The sequence below is a fragment of the Terrapene carolina genome, unplaced genomic scaffold, assembly GCF_002925995.2.
Source record: "Terrapene carolina triunguis isolate 2854851 unplaced genomic scaffold, T_m_triunguis-2.0 Scaffold42, whole genome shotgun sequence".
Lineage (NCBI taxonomy): Eukaryota > Metazoa > Chordata > Testudines > Emydidae > Terrapene > Terrapene triunguis.
Window position 1 is genome coordinate 30,931,734 of NW_020664393.1, and position 21,982 is coordinate 30,953,715.

Genomic DNA, 21,982 nt, shown 5'->3' on the forward strand with positions numbered 1-21,982 from the left:
TACTCAGACTTGTAGAAGTAGCGGTACAGCAAATAAAGGTAGAGTTATCTGCTTTTCATTACTCTGTAGAGTTAGGCAGGGCGGAGCCATGCGGAGCAGTTTGTTTATGTACGCAAGGACGTCCCTTGAATCTTCCTGAGAGATCTTGATGACACTTTCATGGAGGTACTCTGCAATCCTCTCCCAAAGGTTTCTAGGGATGGCAGCCTTATTTCTTCCTCCCCAGCAGGACACTCTCCCATGCCAGTCAGCGATAACTTCTGCAGGCACCATTGCAGTAAACAGACTACCAGCATATAGACCCAGGTGGCTTCAGGATGCCAGCAGCAGCTGCGCGCTCTGTGCCTTTGTTACCCTCAGGAGTGAGATATTAGCTACAATTACCACTGCTGGTGGAAAATGGTGCCAGTATTCAGTGCCATTGCCCTATGCTCAGTTTCATGCAATCGAGCAAGTCCCTCTTCATTTCCCTCACCACTGGTGGACCATACTCACCACAGCTGGAGCTGTGAGTGGCGCTATGCACAAACACTCTGAAGCAGAAGTGCCAATAAGCATGTCTTGTTTAAAACTGTAGGGAAGCAAGTGAAGGGAGTTCTGAATCTTAACTTTCGCCTTCTGTTGTGACCATGACAATGGTACCTCTGTGTATTTTATCTACAGATGCCGCTGTTACAGCCTTGAGGGGTTGCCCCTCTGCACCTGCAGAACACTTGAGCCAGATAAGGAGAACAAAGAAGGGGCCTGGGAATGACATGTTCAGAGAGATCCTGCAAACCAATGCTGCAGGAATGCTGCGGCTGTCTGGAGAAGGACAGAACGGACAGGAGAAAGGCCCAGGAATCAGAGAGGGAGATGCACCAGGATATAATCTCTGGCAGCAAACAGATGCTGCAGACTCTTGTGGACCTGCAGGTTCAACAATCCTGGGGTCACCTCCCTTTGCTGTCCAGGGAGAACTCCAATACAACCCCTTCCAACACCCTCTCAACATTCCATGTGGCACCAGGAGCCACATCCCTACTCCTACCACTTCACAACTTAATGCCATCCACAGCTTCACATACACTGACCTGTGAGAGCCACTGTTGATGTATGTGTAGCTAAAATTGATAGGAATGTTCTTTCCCCTTCTTTAAGCTTCTTTCCATAAATTTATTGAGGTTTTAATGTATTTCCTTTTAATTTGCACAGAATTTTTTAAAAAGTGTTTTAGTTACTCAATAAAAGTCTACTATTTGGAAAGTAATTCATCTTTATTAGTTCCCAGCATATGCTGCAGAATGCCTGGTGGTAGTGAGGCATTCTTTTTTTTATGTACACTGTGACACAACTCATAGGATCAGAGACAACTACACTGTATATATTCATAGATGTCCACCAAGTACCATACAGTTCCTAACCGGTATCCAAACTGTAGGGACAGGTAAAGCACAGTATACCACAACACATTACTGTGGCTTGCAGTTAAAGTGTGTTTTCAAAGCCTCCCTGAGCCATGTAGCTCTGCGTTGAGCTCTTTGGATAGCTCTTGTTCAAACTCAGCAGACAGCCGCTTCACCTCTCCCCTCCGCTCCTGCGGCAAGTTTTTCCCCTTTGCTTCACAGATATTATTCAGGACACAACAGGCAGCTATAACCATTGGGATATTGTTTCTCACTGAGCTCCAATCTTGTGAGTAAACTGCACCAGCACTCCTACAATCTACCAAAAGCACATTCAGCTGGCATTTTGCACCCGCCGAGCCGGAAGTTCCTTGGTGCTTGTTGTGGTGGCAAGTGTCTGGCTCCATGAGCCAGGGCAGCAAGAAGTAGGCTGGGTCCCCCAGGATCACTATGGGCATTTCAACATTCCCAATGGTAATCCCCTGGTCGGGAAAGAAAGTCCCTGATTGTAGCTTTCTGAACAGACCTGTGTTCTTAAAGATGTGAGAGTCATGCACCTGGCATTGGCCACTGTCGGAAGACAGGATACTGGGCTAGATGGACCTTTGATCTGACCCAGTATGGCCGTTCTTATGCTCCCTAACCAGCCAACACACATGTTGGTGAAGCATCCGTGGTGATCCACCAGCACTTGCATAACCATAGAAAAACGTGTTGATGTACTCTGTGGCAAGGTGGGATGTGTGTTGTCTATTGCTCCACCACAGTTCAGGAATTCCACTGCTACAAATCCATCCATTATGATGTCCTGCACACTGCTGAGAGTCACAGTGCTGCATAGCAGGAGACAATTAATGTCCCTGCAGACTTGCATGACAATGGCCCCCAGTTCCAAAATGATTTCCCAATGACTGGCAGCAATCTGGTATTGCAATTCCGCAGTGCGATTGCCACTCGCCTTCCCACTGTCAGAGCTGCTCTCATTCTGACTTCCCTGCTCTGGAAGGTGGGGGTGAGCTTGGCACACAGATCCAGGAATGTGGCCTTGCACATCTGAAAGTTCAGCGGCTGCTGCGTGTCATCCCAACCCTGCATTATGATGTGATTCCACCAGTCAGTGTTCATTTCTTGAGGCCCAAAGTGGCGCTCCACTATTTACACCTGCTCTGCGAATGCCACCAGCAATCTTGAATTGGTTCTTGCTACGTCCACATCAATCTGACTTCTAGGAAACTATCGTGTTCCCCATGGCTATTCCTGTGGCTCTGCAAATCCTGGAGGATCATGCGTCCTGTGCTTGCAATGCTCATGACAATAGCGCAGAGCTATGCAGGCTCCATGTTTCTGTCAGAGATAGAAGACAGTGACAAGTCCTGCACAAATGTGTGGAATTTTCAAAATAGGAGCAAAAATTATGGGATAAGATTGCATTATGGGTAGAGAATGTTGCATGATGCAAACCTGACCCTGCAGTCCCAGTCATCCTTGCATGACTTGTTTCTGCCCCACCATGCACTGCCAAAACTTCCCAAATGACAGTGTGCTGGACATGGGCAAGTTGTACACCGGGATACCTACTCATGGTGCACCACACTGTGCATCAAAACAAGAACTCCTGGTGAGTAAGCATAGCACTGATGCAAGGAACCAAGTATGCATGCCTACAAGCAATATGCTAACTGCGGCGGGAATATGCCAATATAACTTGCATCGGCAAAAGTTTGCAGTGTAGACATGCCCAAAGAAAGAGACAAGTGAGGTAAGCCATAAGGAAGATCAGCAGGTTTCAAACTGTTACTCTAAAATGGCATTATTCCCACTTCTTGTTGTGACCAGTCATTGACTTTGGCAGGAGATTCAAGTTTTCCTTCACCTCTTGGGCCAACTGAAGTGCATTTTGTCTGAGTGGTTTTTCCTCTTTCTTTAAAAAAAAGAATATTGCAAATTACACACCAAAATGGACATTAATGTAATATCATGGATGCACTGTTTCAAATTAAAAAAGTCAAGAAAGTTAAGGTTAAGGTTCCTACAGTGCCACTAAGCAGGCCATCTTTATTTTGTATAGCATACAACACCAAGCACGTTGCCAGCACTAAAGGGATAATACCACCATACGTTTTCTAACTCTGTCCGATAATCACTAGAAAATTAGACTGAGATTGAGAAATTTCCATCTTCTAGAATGTGACAATACTGCTGTCTAATTTTGCTCTGTAGAGAATAGTCCATTATTCTGGTTAACATGACCTGAAGGAAAGCTCTAGGTAAGCTAGTCTCTCTCACCAACAGATGTTGGTCCAATAAAAGACATTACTTCACCCACCTTGTGTCTCTAATGATCTGACAAAGGAAGCTGTCAGTAAATAAGGTATTCTTAAGTTACCTAAAATTAGCATCATAAACCAAAAACCATAGGAACATCTTATTATAATGCTCCAAGCTTGATTAATGATAACAATATATACAAAGCTCTTTAAAGATGGGTTAAAATGTCACCAGGACTAATAAGGCTAAATATTAGTTCATTCTGCATGCTCATTCAATCCTTAGCCTGACTAGTAAGATTTCCACCAAGCAAGTAGTGTCAGTTATGATGTGGATATCTGTTCATAGAATATCAGGAGACCTCAGGAGGACATCTAGTCCAACCCCCTGCTCAAAGTAGGACCAATCCCCCGACAGATTTTTATCCCTCAAGGATTGAACTCACAACACTGGGTTTAGCAGGCCAATGCTCAAACCACTGAGCTATCCCCCCCCCCCGTTCACTAGAGAATGAAATGAAATCACCAATTAATTTAATAATATGACATAATACTTTACTTATGAAAGTATTATCAGAAATTTAGAATGGTCACAACAAACAAAAAAGTCCCTGTTTAAATAGAGGCAGCTCCACTACAATGAAAAAGAGTAATGAAGATGTACTGAGAGTCTGGTCACTACTGGCCAGAAACACTTTAAGGCTCGAATGTGTAATCTGAACTCTGCTACTGTTCAGGAAAAAGTGAAACACAACCTGCTGCAGCTTCACGGCTTGTTTATTATGTGACAAGCTGCAGTTTCAAGGAAGCATCACTTTTGCTTAGCCCAGCATTGTGAAAGTTCATACAGTAAAAAGCATTTAGTACAGTGAACACCAAAACGTATCTAAAATACAACCAGACTGTGTCTCTCGCATGGGCAGCAGTTTGAGGGAGGGAGAAAAGGCAACGATTGTCCTCTTAGTTGTTTCAACGGAGTCACTTAATCTAGCCTGAGTTACTAGCTGTAAACTGGGGATAATACTTCCCTTCCTCACAGGGGCATTGTGAAGAGAAAATCCATTAAATACAATGTATTCAAACACTACGGTGATGAGGGACACATAAGCAGCTATATCTAGTGAGAATAGAAGAATCTGGCTCTTAACATATGCTTATAGCTAACCTCCCAACATGTAAAGTGGCTAAGTGGGACAGGTCCCGCCTCCGGGGGGAGGTCCGCGGGCGAGGGTGTTGCAGAGCAAGCTCACTGCACATCAGTGGCTCCTGTACAGCAGGGCAGGCTGGGCTTAGCTCTTCGTTCCAACTAATGCAACCTGGCCCCGGCACACAGGGTTGCAGCTCTGCTCATGTTTGGCTCAGCTCCCTCAACAGGGACTGGGGGCAGCTGGGCCAAATTTGAGTGTTGCAACCTGGCACACAGAGTTGCAATGCAACTCACTCAAGTTTCGCCCAGCCATCCTGCTGTCAGGGGGGCGGAGCCAAACCTGCACAGAGTTGTGACCCCATGGCACCAGGGCGAGGTTGCAACAACCTAAGCAAGGAGTCAAGCCCAGCCAGCCCCATGGGACAGGCACTGCTTCAACTGGGACAGGGAGTTTTGAGGGTCAAAGTGGAACAGTCCCACGAAACCTGGAACTGTTGGGGAGGTCTGTCAGAGGCAGATGGGGACTGGGATTTATTTATAAAAATAGATAAGCCCCTCAAGATGGTTTCTCTAATGTATTCCTTCTTTTATCACTAAAAACTGAACTTGTAACAAAGTGGCATTAGTATGTAACCAGAATAGGTCAATCCCATTGCATATTTACCTTGTCAGTTTATTTTCAGTACTAGGGCTTCAACATCTTTGTCAATGTCACAGTGGCTTTTCAGTTAGACTAACGAGTGATGAATGGGTTGCCAATGAAATCTCTCCCCACAACCCTGGCCCCAAGAGAAAGACAGGATTGGCAGGGAGGAGATGGACATCAGAGGAGCATTCTTAGGAAGTGATGATTGAAGTTTATCTACTTTCATATACAAATCCTAGATCACATCTGAATATAGCTCATTGTTTCAGTTTGCCTGAACTCAGAGAGAAAGAACAGTTTGTGGCATCAAATCTACATTCAGCTAAAGAGCTATAAAGAGACCTCTGGTCAGTTAGTGCAGAGGTGAAAGCAAACCAAAGCAAAACAGTGGCACCGGGGTCCTCCCCTGGAAAAACTGAATAGGTACAATGAAAAAGATTTTCAGATATTATAAACAAGTCAGTAAAAATGATAGTCTATTCTGCATTATCTGGAATCCTGTGCCAACTTGTGGCAAATTATGTTCTGTTCTAATACTAATATACGCACACCAAAACCACAGGGCCCCAAATGAATTTAATATTCTCCAAAGACAAAAAAAAACATATAAAAATGTTCAAAACCATTCAACATCAGTATAGTTAAGACACTATTTAAAACCAAAGCAGTCTATCCTGATCTCTGTAAACAGCTGTGCTTACCTCATATCCTTAGCCATTTCCCCCTTGTCCTGCACAAGTCACAAAAACAAGCAAACTAAACCATAGTGACAGTTACTTCCCTGAGCTCTAGCCCTTGCTTCCTCCTTGTCACACCAAGTTCTGAGGCTGTGAGACACCAAGAAGGGAATTGTACAGAAGACAGCAGCACAGCACAGCACCGCACACCAGGCTGGAGGCTAGAGAAGCAGGTTTTACCTCATCCGTACTGACAACCTGAAGCCATGTCTCACAATGCCTTCTGCTAGTGACTGACCTGTCTTTTTTCTTCTTTTTTGGGGAAAACCAAAAATTGGAATCCAGCAAAACTAGCAGGAGAATCCTAAATTCTTGGATTTCTGGCATATGTGGATTTCTCATGTACCATTGTCACATTCACAGCTTCTGTTGTCTGTGTCTCAGAAAAATCTTCATTCCTGAAGTTTGGTTTCTGACATATCAGTACTTATGCATATACTAAGCAGTATAATCTGGTAATTTTAAAATAAAATAAACTGCATATTTTATAAACTCATAGAAAGGAGAACAAGTATCTATCAATGAGCATTAGATAGTATCAAAACATCCATCAAACAAGATAACCTGGCAGCAGAACACAACAAATATCTATATTTTTTAATTATAACATTTCTTCTCCCCCACTTGAGGAAGTATTTGAATATTTTACTCAGAATCTATTGCACAGCCCTAAATATTATTTGATTAAAATATTATTGCAGCCTGAAAATCTAAACAGATTGTCACATTATAGTAAAATGTTCAGCAAGTTAATATGAGGCTGAACCTGGCCTCTAGGGAATCCCCTCAGGATCCAGGGTTTTGGAAGGTGGGGTCAAATCTGCAGGGGATCCATACTCAGATCACTTTGGTGGTGGTGGTGGCAGGAGAGAAATTCTCTTCAAAGCCACTGGCTTTTTTTTAACATCAGAGGGGGTTATTTGGCCCCCTCCTGTGTTACTGCTTACTATTATCGTTATTACTTTTTATTAATTTGATTTACATCCCCTCTAAATCACAGTAGCTGACTTTGGGCAGTAAGCTCCCCACTACACGTAAAACTGCACCAAAAGGAAGCACCAAATCTCACTGTCACGCTGTTTTTATTTGATTGCTGCTCTACAGCAGTTCTCCCTCTTGGCAACAAGGCCAGCACATCATGGTCAGTGGCCACGGTTAGCAGTTACAGTGGCAGACTGAGGTATGTGGGAACAAGGCCAGTTCTTGTAGATCTCAGCCTGTCCTTACTCCTCTCCAGCCTTTTCACCACACAACCCTATTTTTTCAGTGTTGCAATTATCTACGTCTCTGCCAGATGAACTCCCACACCCTCTTCAAGATGTGTAAAAACCATGGAGAAGGGAGTTACTGAATTTACTTTTTTGCACTGTACCTTAGTGTGTTCAGAGAGGGAAACATACTGTGCAGAGTAGCTGTTCCCCAGACTCTTGTCCATTCACATGCTGAGCTCCCACACAGCAGCTGGTGAGAAGATGCTACTGCATAGCTGCTTTCCCCCTCCACAGTGCTGCTCTCTTTTTGCCCTTATTGGTTCCCTCTCTACACTGCATGATTTGAAAATTCATAGTACCTCCAGTCTGCCTCTTGTAAATTCTCTGCATTTCAGAATTTAATAGAAATTGACATCATCATTAGCAGCAACGAAAGTAGCAGGTGATATCACCCCATAATTGAAAAGAAGTCTACTGCTTTTTTCTTTGCGTTACTGTGATACATTGTCTCAGGTGGTCATGGAGCTTTTTTGCTGGGATTTTGGAACTATTTCTGGCCAAAACAGAGAATAGTATCAAAGATTTCTTCACAGCTCTCTTCAGATTCATAGCTGCAACAGAACTAAATGAGAGATTAAAATATCTACAGCTTCTGCATCATAAATATCTAATTCTATTCAGTGAAATGCACTTCTGTCTATTTTCACAGAAACAGATACCAATTTTGCACCAGAGACCCAGGCTATGCTTAAAATGTACACTGGCTGAGCTCTGCTAGGCATGTGACATAGCTATAATGTTATAGTGTAGACGCAGGTATAACAGTAAAAAAGTCCTTTTTGCCAGTATAGCTTATTTTGCTCAAAGGATTGGTATAAGCTACCAGTAACAAACAAACAAACAAAAAAACACCTTTTGGTAAGTTACATCTACACTAGGAGGGTTTGCCAGGATAATTATGCTGGTACGGCTATACTGGCAAACCCTTTCTAATGTAGCTAATGTCAGAGATATGATTCTTTTCAAGCCAATTTCTCTCTCTCTCTGGCTCTCATTTGCAACTTTTTTAAGGAGGGTGAAAATTTGTCAGTTGTATTTTCTGAAACATCCAGAGCTAAATAATTCCATGGCTGAACAGCTCCAGAGATATGACGTCCATAATTATATCTATGTCCCAATCCACTCATGTTTTTGATCATTCTTCACTAGTCTAAGTTATTACTTCTTTATTTCCACTACATGCACCCACAAAAACTCATGCTCCAATACGTCTGTTAGTCTATAAGGTGCCACAGGACTCTTTGCTGCTTCTACTTCTTTATAGTTACAGTATTATGCTAGTTACAATTCATCAAAAGAATCAATAAATTACTGCAATTTGAATATTCCCCAGCAGCATGGAAAGACTACTCATAAAATACTATAAGTGGTTTGTAAGAAATACCACAATGTATTGGCATGATCTCAAAAGTTGCTTATGATCAAAATTGTTTTGTTTTATAAAACTTTGGGATACATTTGCTGAGGAAGGGTGTAGGCAGGTGGGCCAGGACTTTTTCTAAAGATTTAGGTCCTTGTGGCCTGGTTAAGTCACTTCTGCACTGCTCCACTGGCACGAGGATTGTTTCAAAACTGCCTTAACTATGCAACTCAGAATTCCTCCAACGTATGAAGGGAACCCTACGTGGGAAGCCAGGCAGGTAGCAGAGGAAAGAAGATCTCTCTTGATACCACGTGAAACTTCTAAAAAGTTGGTCACACAGCTAGTTTGTCTCACCACTAAGGGCTTATATAAACTAGACAAATTTGCACCAATGTAATTGTATTGGTGGTTTAAACAGGGCCAGATTTCCAATTAGGCACCATTGGCGCCTGGGGCGCCTAAAATTTAAGAGTGTGTTAAAAGTTTCATTTTTTTTACGGAAAACATGAAGGTCAGCTGTAGGCGGGGGGATAGCGGGGAGGGTTGCTGTGCCTAGGTGTAATGCGTAAGGTGTAAATCCGGGCCTGGGTTTAAGTGCAAAAAAACCACTGCACTGGCACAGAATGGGTCTTATACAGGTGCAACTTATATTGGTAACTTACTGGAGTAAGTCATACCAATGCAAGCCCCATTTTATCTAACTGGGAGTTGCACTGGTTAGTCTGTGCAGAGCAGTTATTCCAGCTGGACTGCTTCATGGTATTCTGCAGGGTCTCTGCTTCATGTGGAGAGATGGACATGTTCCCAACTATAGGCAGATGCTTAGCCATGGGAAACAGCGAGTTTATCTGGATGCGTTTTCTCTTCCCCAGGCAGCCATTCGACTCTGTGACACAGAACTGCAGTGCTTTTTCTTTTGGTGATTGCAGGCAGAGCTAGCTTCTGAGACATTTCAGTGTCTCAGAAAGCCACGCATTTGGGGCAGGCTCAGGTGCAAAGGATGTGACAAGCAATGACATTCAAGTTTAAGGATGACACACTGTTACCCATCTGTGTCAAAAAATCCTGACCGAAAGATGGTACTAACCTTTTCTCCATTGACAGAAATTAGGCATTATTCTATCTCCTGCCAATTTGTGTCACAACTTTGATATTATCTCAATACATCTTTTTATATTTACACTGTGTAGAATTTGGGACCAAAGTATGAAAGGAGCTCACTGGTCAGATGATAAAGCAAATTATAGTCCTGGTTAAATAAAACTGAATGAAAATACAGCAAACGTTACTAGTAAGATCACTTTTTACGATATTTCATAAATGAACGAGAACTATTTTACAGTGATTTAATTTTCACTGTTTGATAACAAAATAGAAACAGAACAGGAACAAAGTCCTTCCTTCCTTAAACAAATACATTTTAAATATTTTTAATTATAGTGCTGTTTTACATGCATGCAAACTCACAGATAAAAGGATGGTTGTACTGTTTCACAGTAATTTAATTTTCCGACATTAAACTTGCATGAATTTTAAAACATAAATGAATTATAATTTGGTAATAACGAAAAATATAATGACTGGGATTCACTTTCTGCAGGAATCTGTGTAAAAAAAAATCCAGGGGGAAAAAAGTGCTAATAAATACCACCGCAAATCAGTACTTCACGTTGATTCAACCAAGTGCAAAACATCATCAAACTCAAAATTTATAGTTCAGGAAAAAGGAAAAGAACCATATGTAACACTAATTCAACAGAGCAGGCTGGACTTTGTTTGAAAATACTAACCCTTATTAGGAAATCTTTCGGAAGATGAGTAACTCAGACTGAATTATGTTTCTATTAACGGTAGTGAATTCCTCAGCTAGATGGCAACAGCAAATGAAAAAGAACATGCTTACATTCACTCACTAGTTTCAAAGAATTAAGAATCATCGCAAGAACAAAGTGTTCATCTCACAGAAATAAGCTGGTGTTTGTGTTGAATTTGTGTTACCTTCCCTTCTTTTCCTTTTCTTTCAATATCATTCTTTAGCTTATGGTGGTGGGTTTTTCCTCCATGCATTTATTTGAGTTAAAGCAACATCTGAATGAAGGTTTTGTTCCTCTCAACAAAATATTCTTTACTATTTAGTTGTCAGGTTTAGAGCCCCATTCTGGACAGCTCTCCCAAGGCACCATCAGCATCCATTGCTGGTATTCTAGAAGCATTTTTTTTTTCAGTTTGGTTGAAAAGGAAAACCCACATTGATGTCATGCCCTTTCCTCATTCTCTATACTTTCTTTTGTGGGATAGTGTAAATAGCTTCAGAGATTTGCTTCAGTTATCTGAAATAGCCTGAAAGGGCTAAGTCTGTGAAAATTAACAATAACCAGAGGAAGCAGGCTCCTGCTATGGCAATATTAAAGTGAGCTAAATGTTGGCTGCGAGTGGAAATGTTGAGGAAAGAGATACTACTCCCCAAGTTACCATGAATTATTCCACAAGTACACAAGATAATGAAAGTATATATGGAAGTTTTATGGCAGAAATTTGCATCCTTAGACTAACAAAATGGAGTTACACTAGGGTAGAGGAGGATATACACTAGTATTAAACAGGCTTTCCTGCAGCGGTGAGCAGACAACGCAAACAAGTACTTTGGAATTGCTCTTCTATGCCATACGGTAACATTAACCACAAGTGAACTGTATAGAAATGCTGGTCCAGGAGGGTTGTTTTATAGTTTGTAACTCTGTTTCTTGGAAGCCTCCTCAAATCTACTTTACTATCAAAACAGTCAAGGTCTTACAGTAACAAATCTGGCCAAATAAAAGATGACCGTGAAAGAGAACAAAAATATTAGAAATCTTATAAAAACACAGACATGATGCCGTGTCTTGTCAAACTGTAGAACAAAAGAAAATTAACTATCTCACTGCCTGGGCCACCAAATATTCCTGATACAGCTTGACAATTTGACATTTTTAATGAACTGTCCTTTAATACAGCAGCCCAGAAATACACAAAGGGAGGGGTTAAGAAACAAAGCCATTCAAAACTAAAACAATTAAAAAAAATTAACAATGATAGCAAAATAACGGCCCGTAAAATAGAGGGAAGTTGTGGGTTTTATGTATTCCTCTGCTAAGCAGGTTGAGCCTGTTCAGTACTTGGTTGAGAATTGGTCAAGGAAAGGCCAGGATGCTGTTAAGGAGATAGCACTCTTCCCTTTGAGTCATTACTGAATTGACATCCTAGTAGAGAGATAGGGAGTTTGGTGTGGTGGCGTAGTGGAAAGGTTATGGGGTCCCTTTGCTGTCAGAGTTTCTCGAGTCACTTGTAATCACTGAAGATGCAACAGCAGTCTTAGCAAAGGAGGGAATATTAGTCCACTTTTTTCTTGCAAAATTCCAGTTTGGATAATTACAGCTGCCTGCCTAGATCTCTTCTGTAATTTAAATTGGGTAGGGAAATCTTTTTCACTTTCAGTTTTGAACTCTTATTTATTGACCAGGACCCTATTGTGCTAGGCACTGTACAAACACAGAACAAAAGACAGTGCCTGCCCCAAGGGGCTTACAACCTAATTACAAGAGGAGAGAACAGACAGATACAGACTGACAAGGGAGTACAAAGCAACAGTGGAACAGTATTGGTCGGTGTGATAGGCAGTGGTACTAGCACAAGGCTATTTGTGTGTTTGACAGTTGAATGGGACTCTGGCACTGATGGAATGTCAGAAGAATTTCAGAGTTTTACTAGACAAAATTCTTTATTAAATAATATTTTATTTCCAAAATATTAAAGCCTAAAATTTGTCCCTAATAATATCTTGTCTGGAAAGCCATCTCTTGGTATGCCACAGCACAGCTGCCAAGACAGGTGGACCATTATCCATAGACCTTCTTTTCTGCCTGGAATGTTCTTTGCAGGTGTAATTTACACTCAGGCTGGCATGAGGACTGTGAAAATGAAGTACTGGCATCATATTTTTCAGTGTCTGTTGTGAAAGTATGTGGTTCTAGGTTTGGAAGACTGCTGTCCTCTGCTTATTTACCTTTCAAGTGTCCCAACCACTCTTATTTTTACCACTGAAGAATAATGCCCACTTGCAGTCAGTCAATGACTGGGTATGCTATTGTCTTCTGCACCAATGGATGATTATAGCCCATGCACACGTATTTACTGAATAGGTTTGCCTTTTCTAAATTTTACCCAACTTCAGTCATTCAACAAAGTAACCAGAGAATGACATCTGTATCCATGGGTCTCAGCATTATTTTCAGAAAGCAGCCTTGCTTGCAGATCAGACAGATGCAGCAGGAATTTCACATCAGCTTCTGTGAGCCTGCATGGAAAACGACCACTGACATAGCTTGCTAAACTGGATAGTGCACTATTATTAGGAGTGGACTGTTGGATTGTCCTCTGAAACTGACATGTTGGGTATCAAAGCTGAATTCCTGAGGATGTATGGGAATTCTCTTTATCCCTTAATTAAGGGAAACACTTCAGGTGACTATAGGAAGGTTCTACTCATGCTATGTGGTGGGGAAGACTAAAAGCTTATGGGGGAGAACTAGATCATATGATTCTCTAGGCGGGATATGTCCACACTGCAATTAGACACCCACGGCTGGCCCGTGCCAGCTAGCTTGGGGTTACTGGGCTCAGGCTTGAGGGGCTGTTTAATTGCAGTGTAGATAATTGGACTCAGGCTGCAGCCCGAGCTCTGGGACTCTCCCATGTTGCAGAGTCCTACAGCCCAGGCTCCACCCAAATGTCTACACAATTAAACAGCCCCTTATGTCTAACCATAGTGTAGACGTACAACTGCGAGTGTGATCTGCAGCATGTGTAGACATACCCATGCTAGTTGTACTCTATCTAGCTTGCTAAAAACAGCAGCAAGGGCGTTGCAGTGCAGGCTTCAGCACAGGCTGCATGAGACTGCCTGTCTCCCCACCGAGTACGTACTAGCTTGTGCAGCCAGTGCTGAAGCCCGTGCTGCGACATCCATGGTGACATTTTTAGCTAGCTAGAGCACAGCTAGAGTAGTACACCTACACAAGCTGCACACCTGCAGTTCTAATGTAGATATTCCCTCAAGTCTTTTTGCTCACATTTGATAGTGACTTCTTGATGGAAATAATTCTCAATTGCAGAACAGTCTTAGGTTTGACTAAGCACACACGTATGCCTCACCTATGTTTGTTTCATGCCAGTATCTTAAAGCTATCCCGTGTATATTCAGGTCTACAGAGTCTTTCTGTAGCAGTGTCTTCATTTTTGTCAAGAAAACATGGTATACAAAGGTTTTCAAAGCTTTTGTCTTCAGAAAATTCAGGACTACAGCTCCATCCCACAGTACATCCTCCACAGCTGGAGGATGGAAGATTCCTTTTCAAATAAGGTCTGATTTATTTCCAGAGTGCAACTTTGCAAAGAGAAACAGGGACAATAGATAACTTTGGTTCTTATGACGAAATAACTCCTGATGATTCCTGGCCAGGTACTGCCATGATTCTTATATTTGGAGGTGCGGCTGCTCAGCACCTCAGACAAATCAGATTCCTAGGAGACAAATCTCTACTTAGGCATTCTAATATAAAGGCACCCAGAAACTGGCCTTTAAAAAAAAATGAATTTTATTGTTCTCCTCATGAACCTGTTTGGCAAGAATGGAGGAGAATATATGCTACATTATATAAACCATTCAATTTAATTTCTTCCATTTCTTGTTCTTGACCAGCAAGCATGCAGCTGTAACACATCATCCCAATTCTTCCACAATGAACATAGCTTTGCCTTTCATGGATTATGGAATAGCACAAAGAATGGCATTTTCTGCATTACACAATTTTCACAACATAGTCATGGGTGAAAATAGGAACAAAGGGTGTATAGGCCTAATATTCGCCCTTTACAGGGGGTGAAGATCACCCTCTAAGTTTAAATAAACCTCTAAAACATTTCTGAAATAGTTTTTTGTGTGAAATATGTGCCATGGTTGGACTCATTAAAAGGTTTTATTGGATGTGCCACTTATGAGTAACATAGCCATTGCCAGTTCAAACCAGTAGAAACTTTATTCCATCACCATCACAGCATGGTGTATTCTTTATGGGCTTGCTCCAACTCTCAATGAAGTCAATAGGAGTTATACTGACCTTAAAGGGACTGGATTAGGTATTAGGCACACACATATCCATACATAATCTATACACGTTTAAACAGGATGCTAGAAATTACTGCAGTATAAAGTGTTTGCCTCAAGATCTTTGACACTTTGACACATTTCAAATATTGAAAATTAGGCGAATGAAACATAGATAAGGAGACTGATTTTAAAGAGCAGGATACAACTTTAACTATAGCTGGGAAATGCTATCTGACTCTCCTCCCCCTCCACCACCAAATACAAAAAAACCTCCTAGGATTTAGCCTACCTCAAGATCCTCTCTTCCCTCCCTCTATGATGGGGAATGAGGGTATCTCTGAAGGATACCTCGGTCTGCAAAGACTTAAGGTCTCCCCTTCTCCCTACTAAAAGGTCCATCAGCTACATCCAAGATCTTTTATATTTTTCTCTGGGCACCAGCCCTTTCAGCCAATGTCCTCAGTGGACACTGTATACAAGTAATGATGAACCAATCATTTCAACATTATTTCTTAACATTAAAAATTCCTATTCACACTCCTTTTAACCTAAAATTGGGCCTCCGTGATGCTGTGAGGAAGGCAAACACCCTGCCAATTTGGCCCAGAATAACACGTATTTGATACGAAAACATGTGATCTAGTCCGACAGATGCACAGCATCATGGAAATACAGCTTGACAATACCTCAAGTATAGGGAAAGTGGAGCAGAGATAGTGGCAAGATGGCTGTGTAATGATCGTGAGTGCTTTAAAAGGTAGAGCTAGGGTTGGCAACCCTCCCAGATTGGCCAGGAGTCTACCGGAATCGGCATCGATCTCCCAGTGACTATTGTAAGCAATCATGGAGATTTTAATAGGCTGCTAAAAGTCCAGTCGGCAGCGCAGCGGGGCTAAGGCAAGCTCCCTACCTGCCCTGGCTCCATGCGGCTCCCGGAAGCATCCAGCATGTCTGACTCCTAGCTGCAGGGGATGCCAGGGGTCTCCGCGCGCTGCCCCCGCCCTGAGCCCCGGCTCCGCAGCTCCTATTGGCTGAGAACTGTGGCCACTGGGAGCTGTGGGGGCAGTGCCTGAAGGCGTGGGGTTAGAAACAAATTTATATGCAAGTCATGAGTAGTTTCTTCAGATTGCATATTCTCTGGTAAATAGCACAACCATTCTATTAAACTGACCTGAGGCTAATAGCCACAGGCGAGGCTATTCAAAGCTACTAATAAATCTTTACATTTATTTAATTTAATAAACGTGCATTTATCAATTGGCTGATTACAGATCTACAGCATAAACGCATATCTGACTTTTTTTTAAAGGGCAGCACAATATTAATAGTGATATAAATTTACAACTTTTTGTGAAAAAGTCTATCTATTGAAACTGATTTTCAAATATTAGTGACAGATAAATATTTATACATTTATTTTAAAGGGTCTAGTTTACATTACTTAATCAGCAACATACACATTTTAATTTTAAATAGAGAAGCCAATAATGAGTTATAAAAGTATAACAGGTGCGAAAATAAATTAAGGATGCTTTGTGGATTTCTTTATTTGGCCTGAATTACCCTATTTGCTGTAGACAAGTAGTAATTTTTTTTATATATTGTATGACCCTACATTTATTTAAATGATGTCACTCAAAATACATTAGTATAGGATGGATATATAGTGCTATAGATAGATAAAGAACTATATACTCTTAATATATACACGTACTTAGGCATTAGAACAGCATATCTTATACTTGAGCCTAGGGTTGGTGGACTATCAAGGTAAGAAATAATTTAGGGACCAACACAGAATGGCTAGCTCTCCTTGCAAATGCACTGAGAGCTGCAGTGGTGCCACCCAGTTCACTCAAGCTCCTCAGGGTTTGTTTACTGAAATCCCTGCTTCCACCATCCTCTGTGTGTGGCCTCAAACCCCTCTTCCTGGAGAGAAAATGTGACAACAATTCTGTGAGTTAGGACTCAGGGTTTGAATATTTAGTCCCCTACTATGGGTTTTCCTTGGAAAGAGAACATCAGGCCTTATACCTAGGTGCCTAAATTAATCCAATAAAATACAATTAATTCAACTCACTGGTTTCTGACATATATTTTGCTGAAAGCACATAGAGTTATATTTCTGTATAGGCCTAAAAAATGTGCCCAAACAAGGACCTTTGGGATTTTTACATTATTGCACTGTATACATTTAGACATTATTCTTCATTGTCCTTTCACATTCAGGAAACCTGGAACTCCACTATTGAATTTTTTCAAAGGAATGTCAGCAATTCTGTCTACTAGGTCAATATTTGATTCCCGTCCTTTTGGAATGACTTAGTTTTTATTCTGATACTGAGTTTCTGTATTGTTGGGAATATTTTGAGAAATCACAGGTAATAAACAGAATTTGCTTAGATTTTACCTTACAGTAGAACTGGCTAAGTTTACAATAAGGGAAACTAAGAATCACATTAAACACTGTTTTAGGGCTGAAAGTACTACACAACCATATTTTTGCTAGCAAAAGTCACTGCAATGGTCTCCACTGCAGTGGAAGACATTGTGTACTCTAGAGAATTATAGTATAACATGAGTCTCAGGCTGAATTTAATATTATCTTTTTAAAACTTTACAAATTAACAGCCTGATGCTATATTCCTGACACACCTAAAACTCCAATTGATTTGAAATTTGAACTTGATTTGAAAAAGATTCAAAGAGTTATTGTATACTTTATGGATAACAAAAATATCCAGAGTTACAAGTAATTAATGTGTTAAAAAATCCTAAACAGACAAAAATAAACCCTATGGGAAGTGATATAAAACTTCAGAGTTCAGAGTTTAAGCCAATCTCTATAATTATTAGGGAGCAGGGCAAGACCTTCATGGCAGACAAATTACTCTACCTCTGCTTTCTGGGGAGTTTCCTGTACCCTTCTCTGAAGCAGCTTGTTCCAGCCACTGCCCAAGACAGAGTACCAGACTATTAGGTGGATCACAGGTCTAATCCAGTATGTTAGTTCCTGTTTCATTGGGGGTTGAAGTCCAGAAGGAATGCAGCTTCAAACCAAATTATATAAACTTTAAATAAAATAATAATTATAAATAAAATTAAAATATGTAGCTCTTAATAAAGGGGGAATATATCAGCACAGACACGTTGAATACTGCCAGACCACTTTTAAATTTTAAATTAAAGTAACTGATTTGGATTGATCTGAACTAATATGGTTTATTTTAAGTAACAATCTGTTTGCTACTTAGATTAATGAGACTGAGTGGTAATGACCCTATTGCATTTCTGAGCAGCACAACATACTATTAACATAACTTCTAATTCTGGACTTCAAATGATCCCATTACATATCGTTTGACTCAAATGCATAATTTAGCATGCATGTTCAGTTTAAAAACATAAGATTAGAAGTAGATGAATAGATACATTTTTAATTGAAACTGCCTGAAATCTCAATAAAAACAAACTTGCTTCTACTGCTCACAAAAGAGAAAAAGAAAAACAAGGAAAAGCAGAGACTTGATAATACAAATACACAATATTGATACTTACCTTCACTTTGGGATTATCCTAACTGTGTGATAGAAACACTACAGTATGCCTGAGTGCTGGGCTATTCTGAAGCTTTCCTTTTTTTAAGCAACACAGGACATTAAGGGCTTGATCCTATTCCTACTGAAGTCAATAGCAAAACTCAGTGAGTTCAGCAGGAGCAGGACTGGGGACTTTAAAACATTTCTTCCTTTTGCTTCTTTCTGTATGAGCTGTTTCCCCTTCAGGCCACATAGATACAAGGCTTTTAAGATTTCTGAAGTAGCAATAAAGAACTGGAACCCCTAAAGCGCACAATGAAGCATCATGCTGCACTCTAATTTATCTGAATTCACTGACCCCATTTTGCCAGTGTTGTTTTTAAATAGAAAACACTAGGTTTTCTCTTAATTGAGAAATGAGATGTAATCTCTTAAAAATAATATTAAACATGTTGATACTGTAGGTGCTACACCTACACCTTAAAATTATGCCTGTTATATAACTGACCTTTATATGCTGCAGGTTACAAGTCTTGCATTTGTACTGAATTGTTCTGTCAAAAAAGATTTTGTACATGCAGTATGTCATTCATGTCTAACCCATAAACTCTTGATACCCACATATGTCTCTTTGCATTTCCTTGCTACATGTAAACAAGGCTTCTGAGAGATAAACACATTCATTCATCAGGACAGAAGAGATTTATACTACATATTTTTAAAACACCACTGTATGGATTCTTTGCCAAGTTTAGAAATCAGACAAAATTAAATGACTCAAAAACTCTTTCTGAGATGGAAAGAGCTTTTTCTCAGTGGACTACATTCTGACATACACATATGATTAGTCCATATGCCATGGGTAAAGTATAAGCTGAAATATTTAAAGGGACCTGTTTTCAATTTGAGTATATGTCACTCACCTGTTTGGCTAAGTTGGGATGTGCTTCTGCTCCTTCGAGATACTATGGCAACCACTTTGGCACTGAGGCTGGATCGTCTTTTCTTCCCACCTGTTCCAACTGTCCCGACAGCAGTGTCTGATTGACTCCCATCATTATGTTCCAGTTTGTACATCTCTCCACTCACACTTGTGCTTTTTGTGATGGTTCTCCCTGAAGTCCCCATCCGTCTGCCTTGCATTTTAGGGGTAAACGTACTATATTTACAAAGTAAAAACATTTAAATTAAGTGTAATAGTGTAATAGTGTCTCCAAAACGTAATTCATTTTATTAGCAAATTAATTCAACAGTCATTTTAAAGTAAAATCTTATTATAACTCTGTTTATTTGGTATCCAAATATATAATTGATTTGACATCTCTCAAACTATATGCTCTCTACATTGTAATCTATCCTTCACCTCTTCTACAAAAAAATAAACATGATGGTTCTTCAAAGAGGTGGAAACACACAAACACAGAGATGTATCAATTACATGGAGTCTTGATCTATGCATCCACTGAATATATACAGTGACCACTGAATATATACAGTGATACTCTAGTAATTTTTATTGCCAACGTAAACAAATATATTAAAGAAAACACAGATAGGTTAATATACATATATTATAAGCATTGCTTGCAATGGACTGGGCTGTCACTAGACATAGGACACTCTATTTGTTACCTGCTACACTTTACTAAAAGAGGAGAATAAATAACCAGACCCCCATTAAAATAACTCTATTCATTATTATAGGACAGTGTATTCCAAGGACCTCAAAGGTCAATTGAGTAGCTTGCCAAATGTGACCAGCTCCCTTGTAAGCAAGGATGTAATTTATCTGAGTATTTTCTATGACTTCCTATTGGTTTTCTCAGGTAAATGCAACAATCCTTCTATGGAGGAAAATATATAGTCTTAAGAATGTCATAAATGAGTCAGATAAGGTAGGTGAGGTAATATCTTTTGGGGGATCAACTTCTGTTGGTGGAACATACAAGCTTTCAAGCTTCACAGAGCTCTTCTTAGGGTCTGAGGAAGGAAACCAGAGTGTCTGAGCTAAATACAAGTGGACACAGATTGTTAACCATTAGGGATTAAGACATGTTGTGGGAGACCACTTAAAATGAAGTGGGCAATTAGGGGTCAGCAAGCAGTGGGGTGTGTTACAAACTGTTGTAATGATCCATAAACCCAGTGTCTGTTGCATCCAGGGTTTTTGGTATCTAGCAGAGTTATGAATTAAGTTCCCAAGCTTGTCTTTTGAAGATGTTGTGCAGGTTTCCTTTAAAGATGAGTACTGAGAGGTCAGATATGGAATGATCACTTTGTGAAAAGTGTTTGCCCACTGGTGATATGGTGTTTTTGTCTTTTATCATTTTTTCTGTGTGAGTTCATTGGAGAGCATAATGATTGTCTGGTTTCAGCCATATAGTTGTTGCTGTGGCATTTGATGCTGAATGAGTCAGTTTTATTTTCCAGCTTGCCCACCAACCAGTGGGTCTTTCACTAAATTAACTCAAAAAGCAAAGCACATAGCCAGGTTTGTTTGTTTCATTTTCATTTGATAAAACAGCAAATACCTGTTTGAATTTGAGTGCTCTCAATTTATAAACCTCCTGTTTGATGCTGCAGACTAGGACTGGACAGAGCATTGGGAACTATACTCTAGGGAACAATCCCACTTTAGCAAAGGGACAGACTAAGTTACTTAATAAAGGCTAACATCTCAGATTCCTAATACTAGGTGTTATCTTATCTCTAATGGTAGAGCTAAGTTGGCAATCATCCCCATATAGACCCGGGAATTTAAACTGCAACTTGACCCACTTTATGGGGGAGGGATGGCTCAGTGGTTTGAGCATTGGCCTGTTAAACCCAGGGTTGTGAGTTCAATCCTTGAAGGGGCCACTTAGGGATCTGGGGCAAAATCAGTACTTGGTCCTGCTAGTGAAGGCAGGGGGCTGGACTCTATGACTTTTGAAGGTCCCTTCCAGTTCTAGGAGATGGGATATCTCCATTAATTAATTAATTAATTTAAAATTAAATTTTTAATTTTTTATTTTTAAAATTTATGTTTTGGAGTTGTTAAATTAGACTAACACAGTCTGGGTTCTTGATCTTAGTTGCATTACTACTGATTAGCTTTACTGTAACGTACAAACAAAACACAGTGGGATAAGTCTGAAGGATGGTTAATTGAGTATTTTATAATCTCCATTTCGAAATGGAAAGTGGAATTTATTGATGAACTGGATTTTCACTTGCCAGGACCTCCTCAGAAGGAGACATGATGACATACCAGCACCCTAAAGAAGGGGCTGATTAGGGCAGCCTCCTTTGGATGGAGAGGTGGGTTTCTCTACCTGACTTGGCAGGAAGAACAAACACTAAGAAGTATAAGATAGACAAGAAAGTTTGTCAGGGCAGGAGTGAAGGGGGCTGGGCTGGGAAGAAGAGTCTTCCTCCTAGGTGGGGAGGACCTGACTTCTGTGACGGCCTTGGTGTTTCCATGGATCTGGGCATCATTAAGC

General features: G+C 40.5%; 1 protein-coding gene across 25 annotated transcripts in view; it reads right to left on the bottom strand.

Annotated features, from left to right (window-relative positions):
• RIMS1 (regulating synaptic membrane exocytosis 1) overlaps window positions 1–21,982 on the bottom strand; it is a 484,827-nt gene that overhangs the window by 39,224 nt on the left and 423,621 nt on the right. For 17 of the 25 annotated variants that reach the window (XM_026654647.1, XM_026654643.1, XM_026654646.1 and 14 more), the window contains one exon: window positions 19,424–19,659. The exons of 6 other annotated variants lie outside the window; for them this stretch is intronic. In XM_026654647.1, the coding sequence (XP_026510432.1) occupies window positions 19,424–19,659 (236 nt within the window). The remainder of the gene's footprint in view (window positions 1–19,423; window positions 19,660–21,982) is intronic. 2 more of the 25 variants (XM_026654702.1, XM_026654650.1) reach the window with 1 other exon arrangement.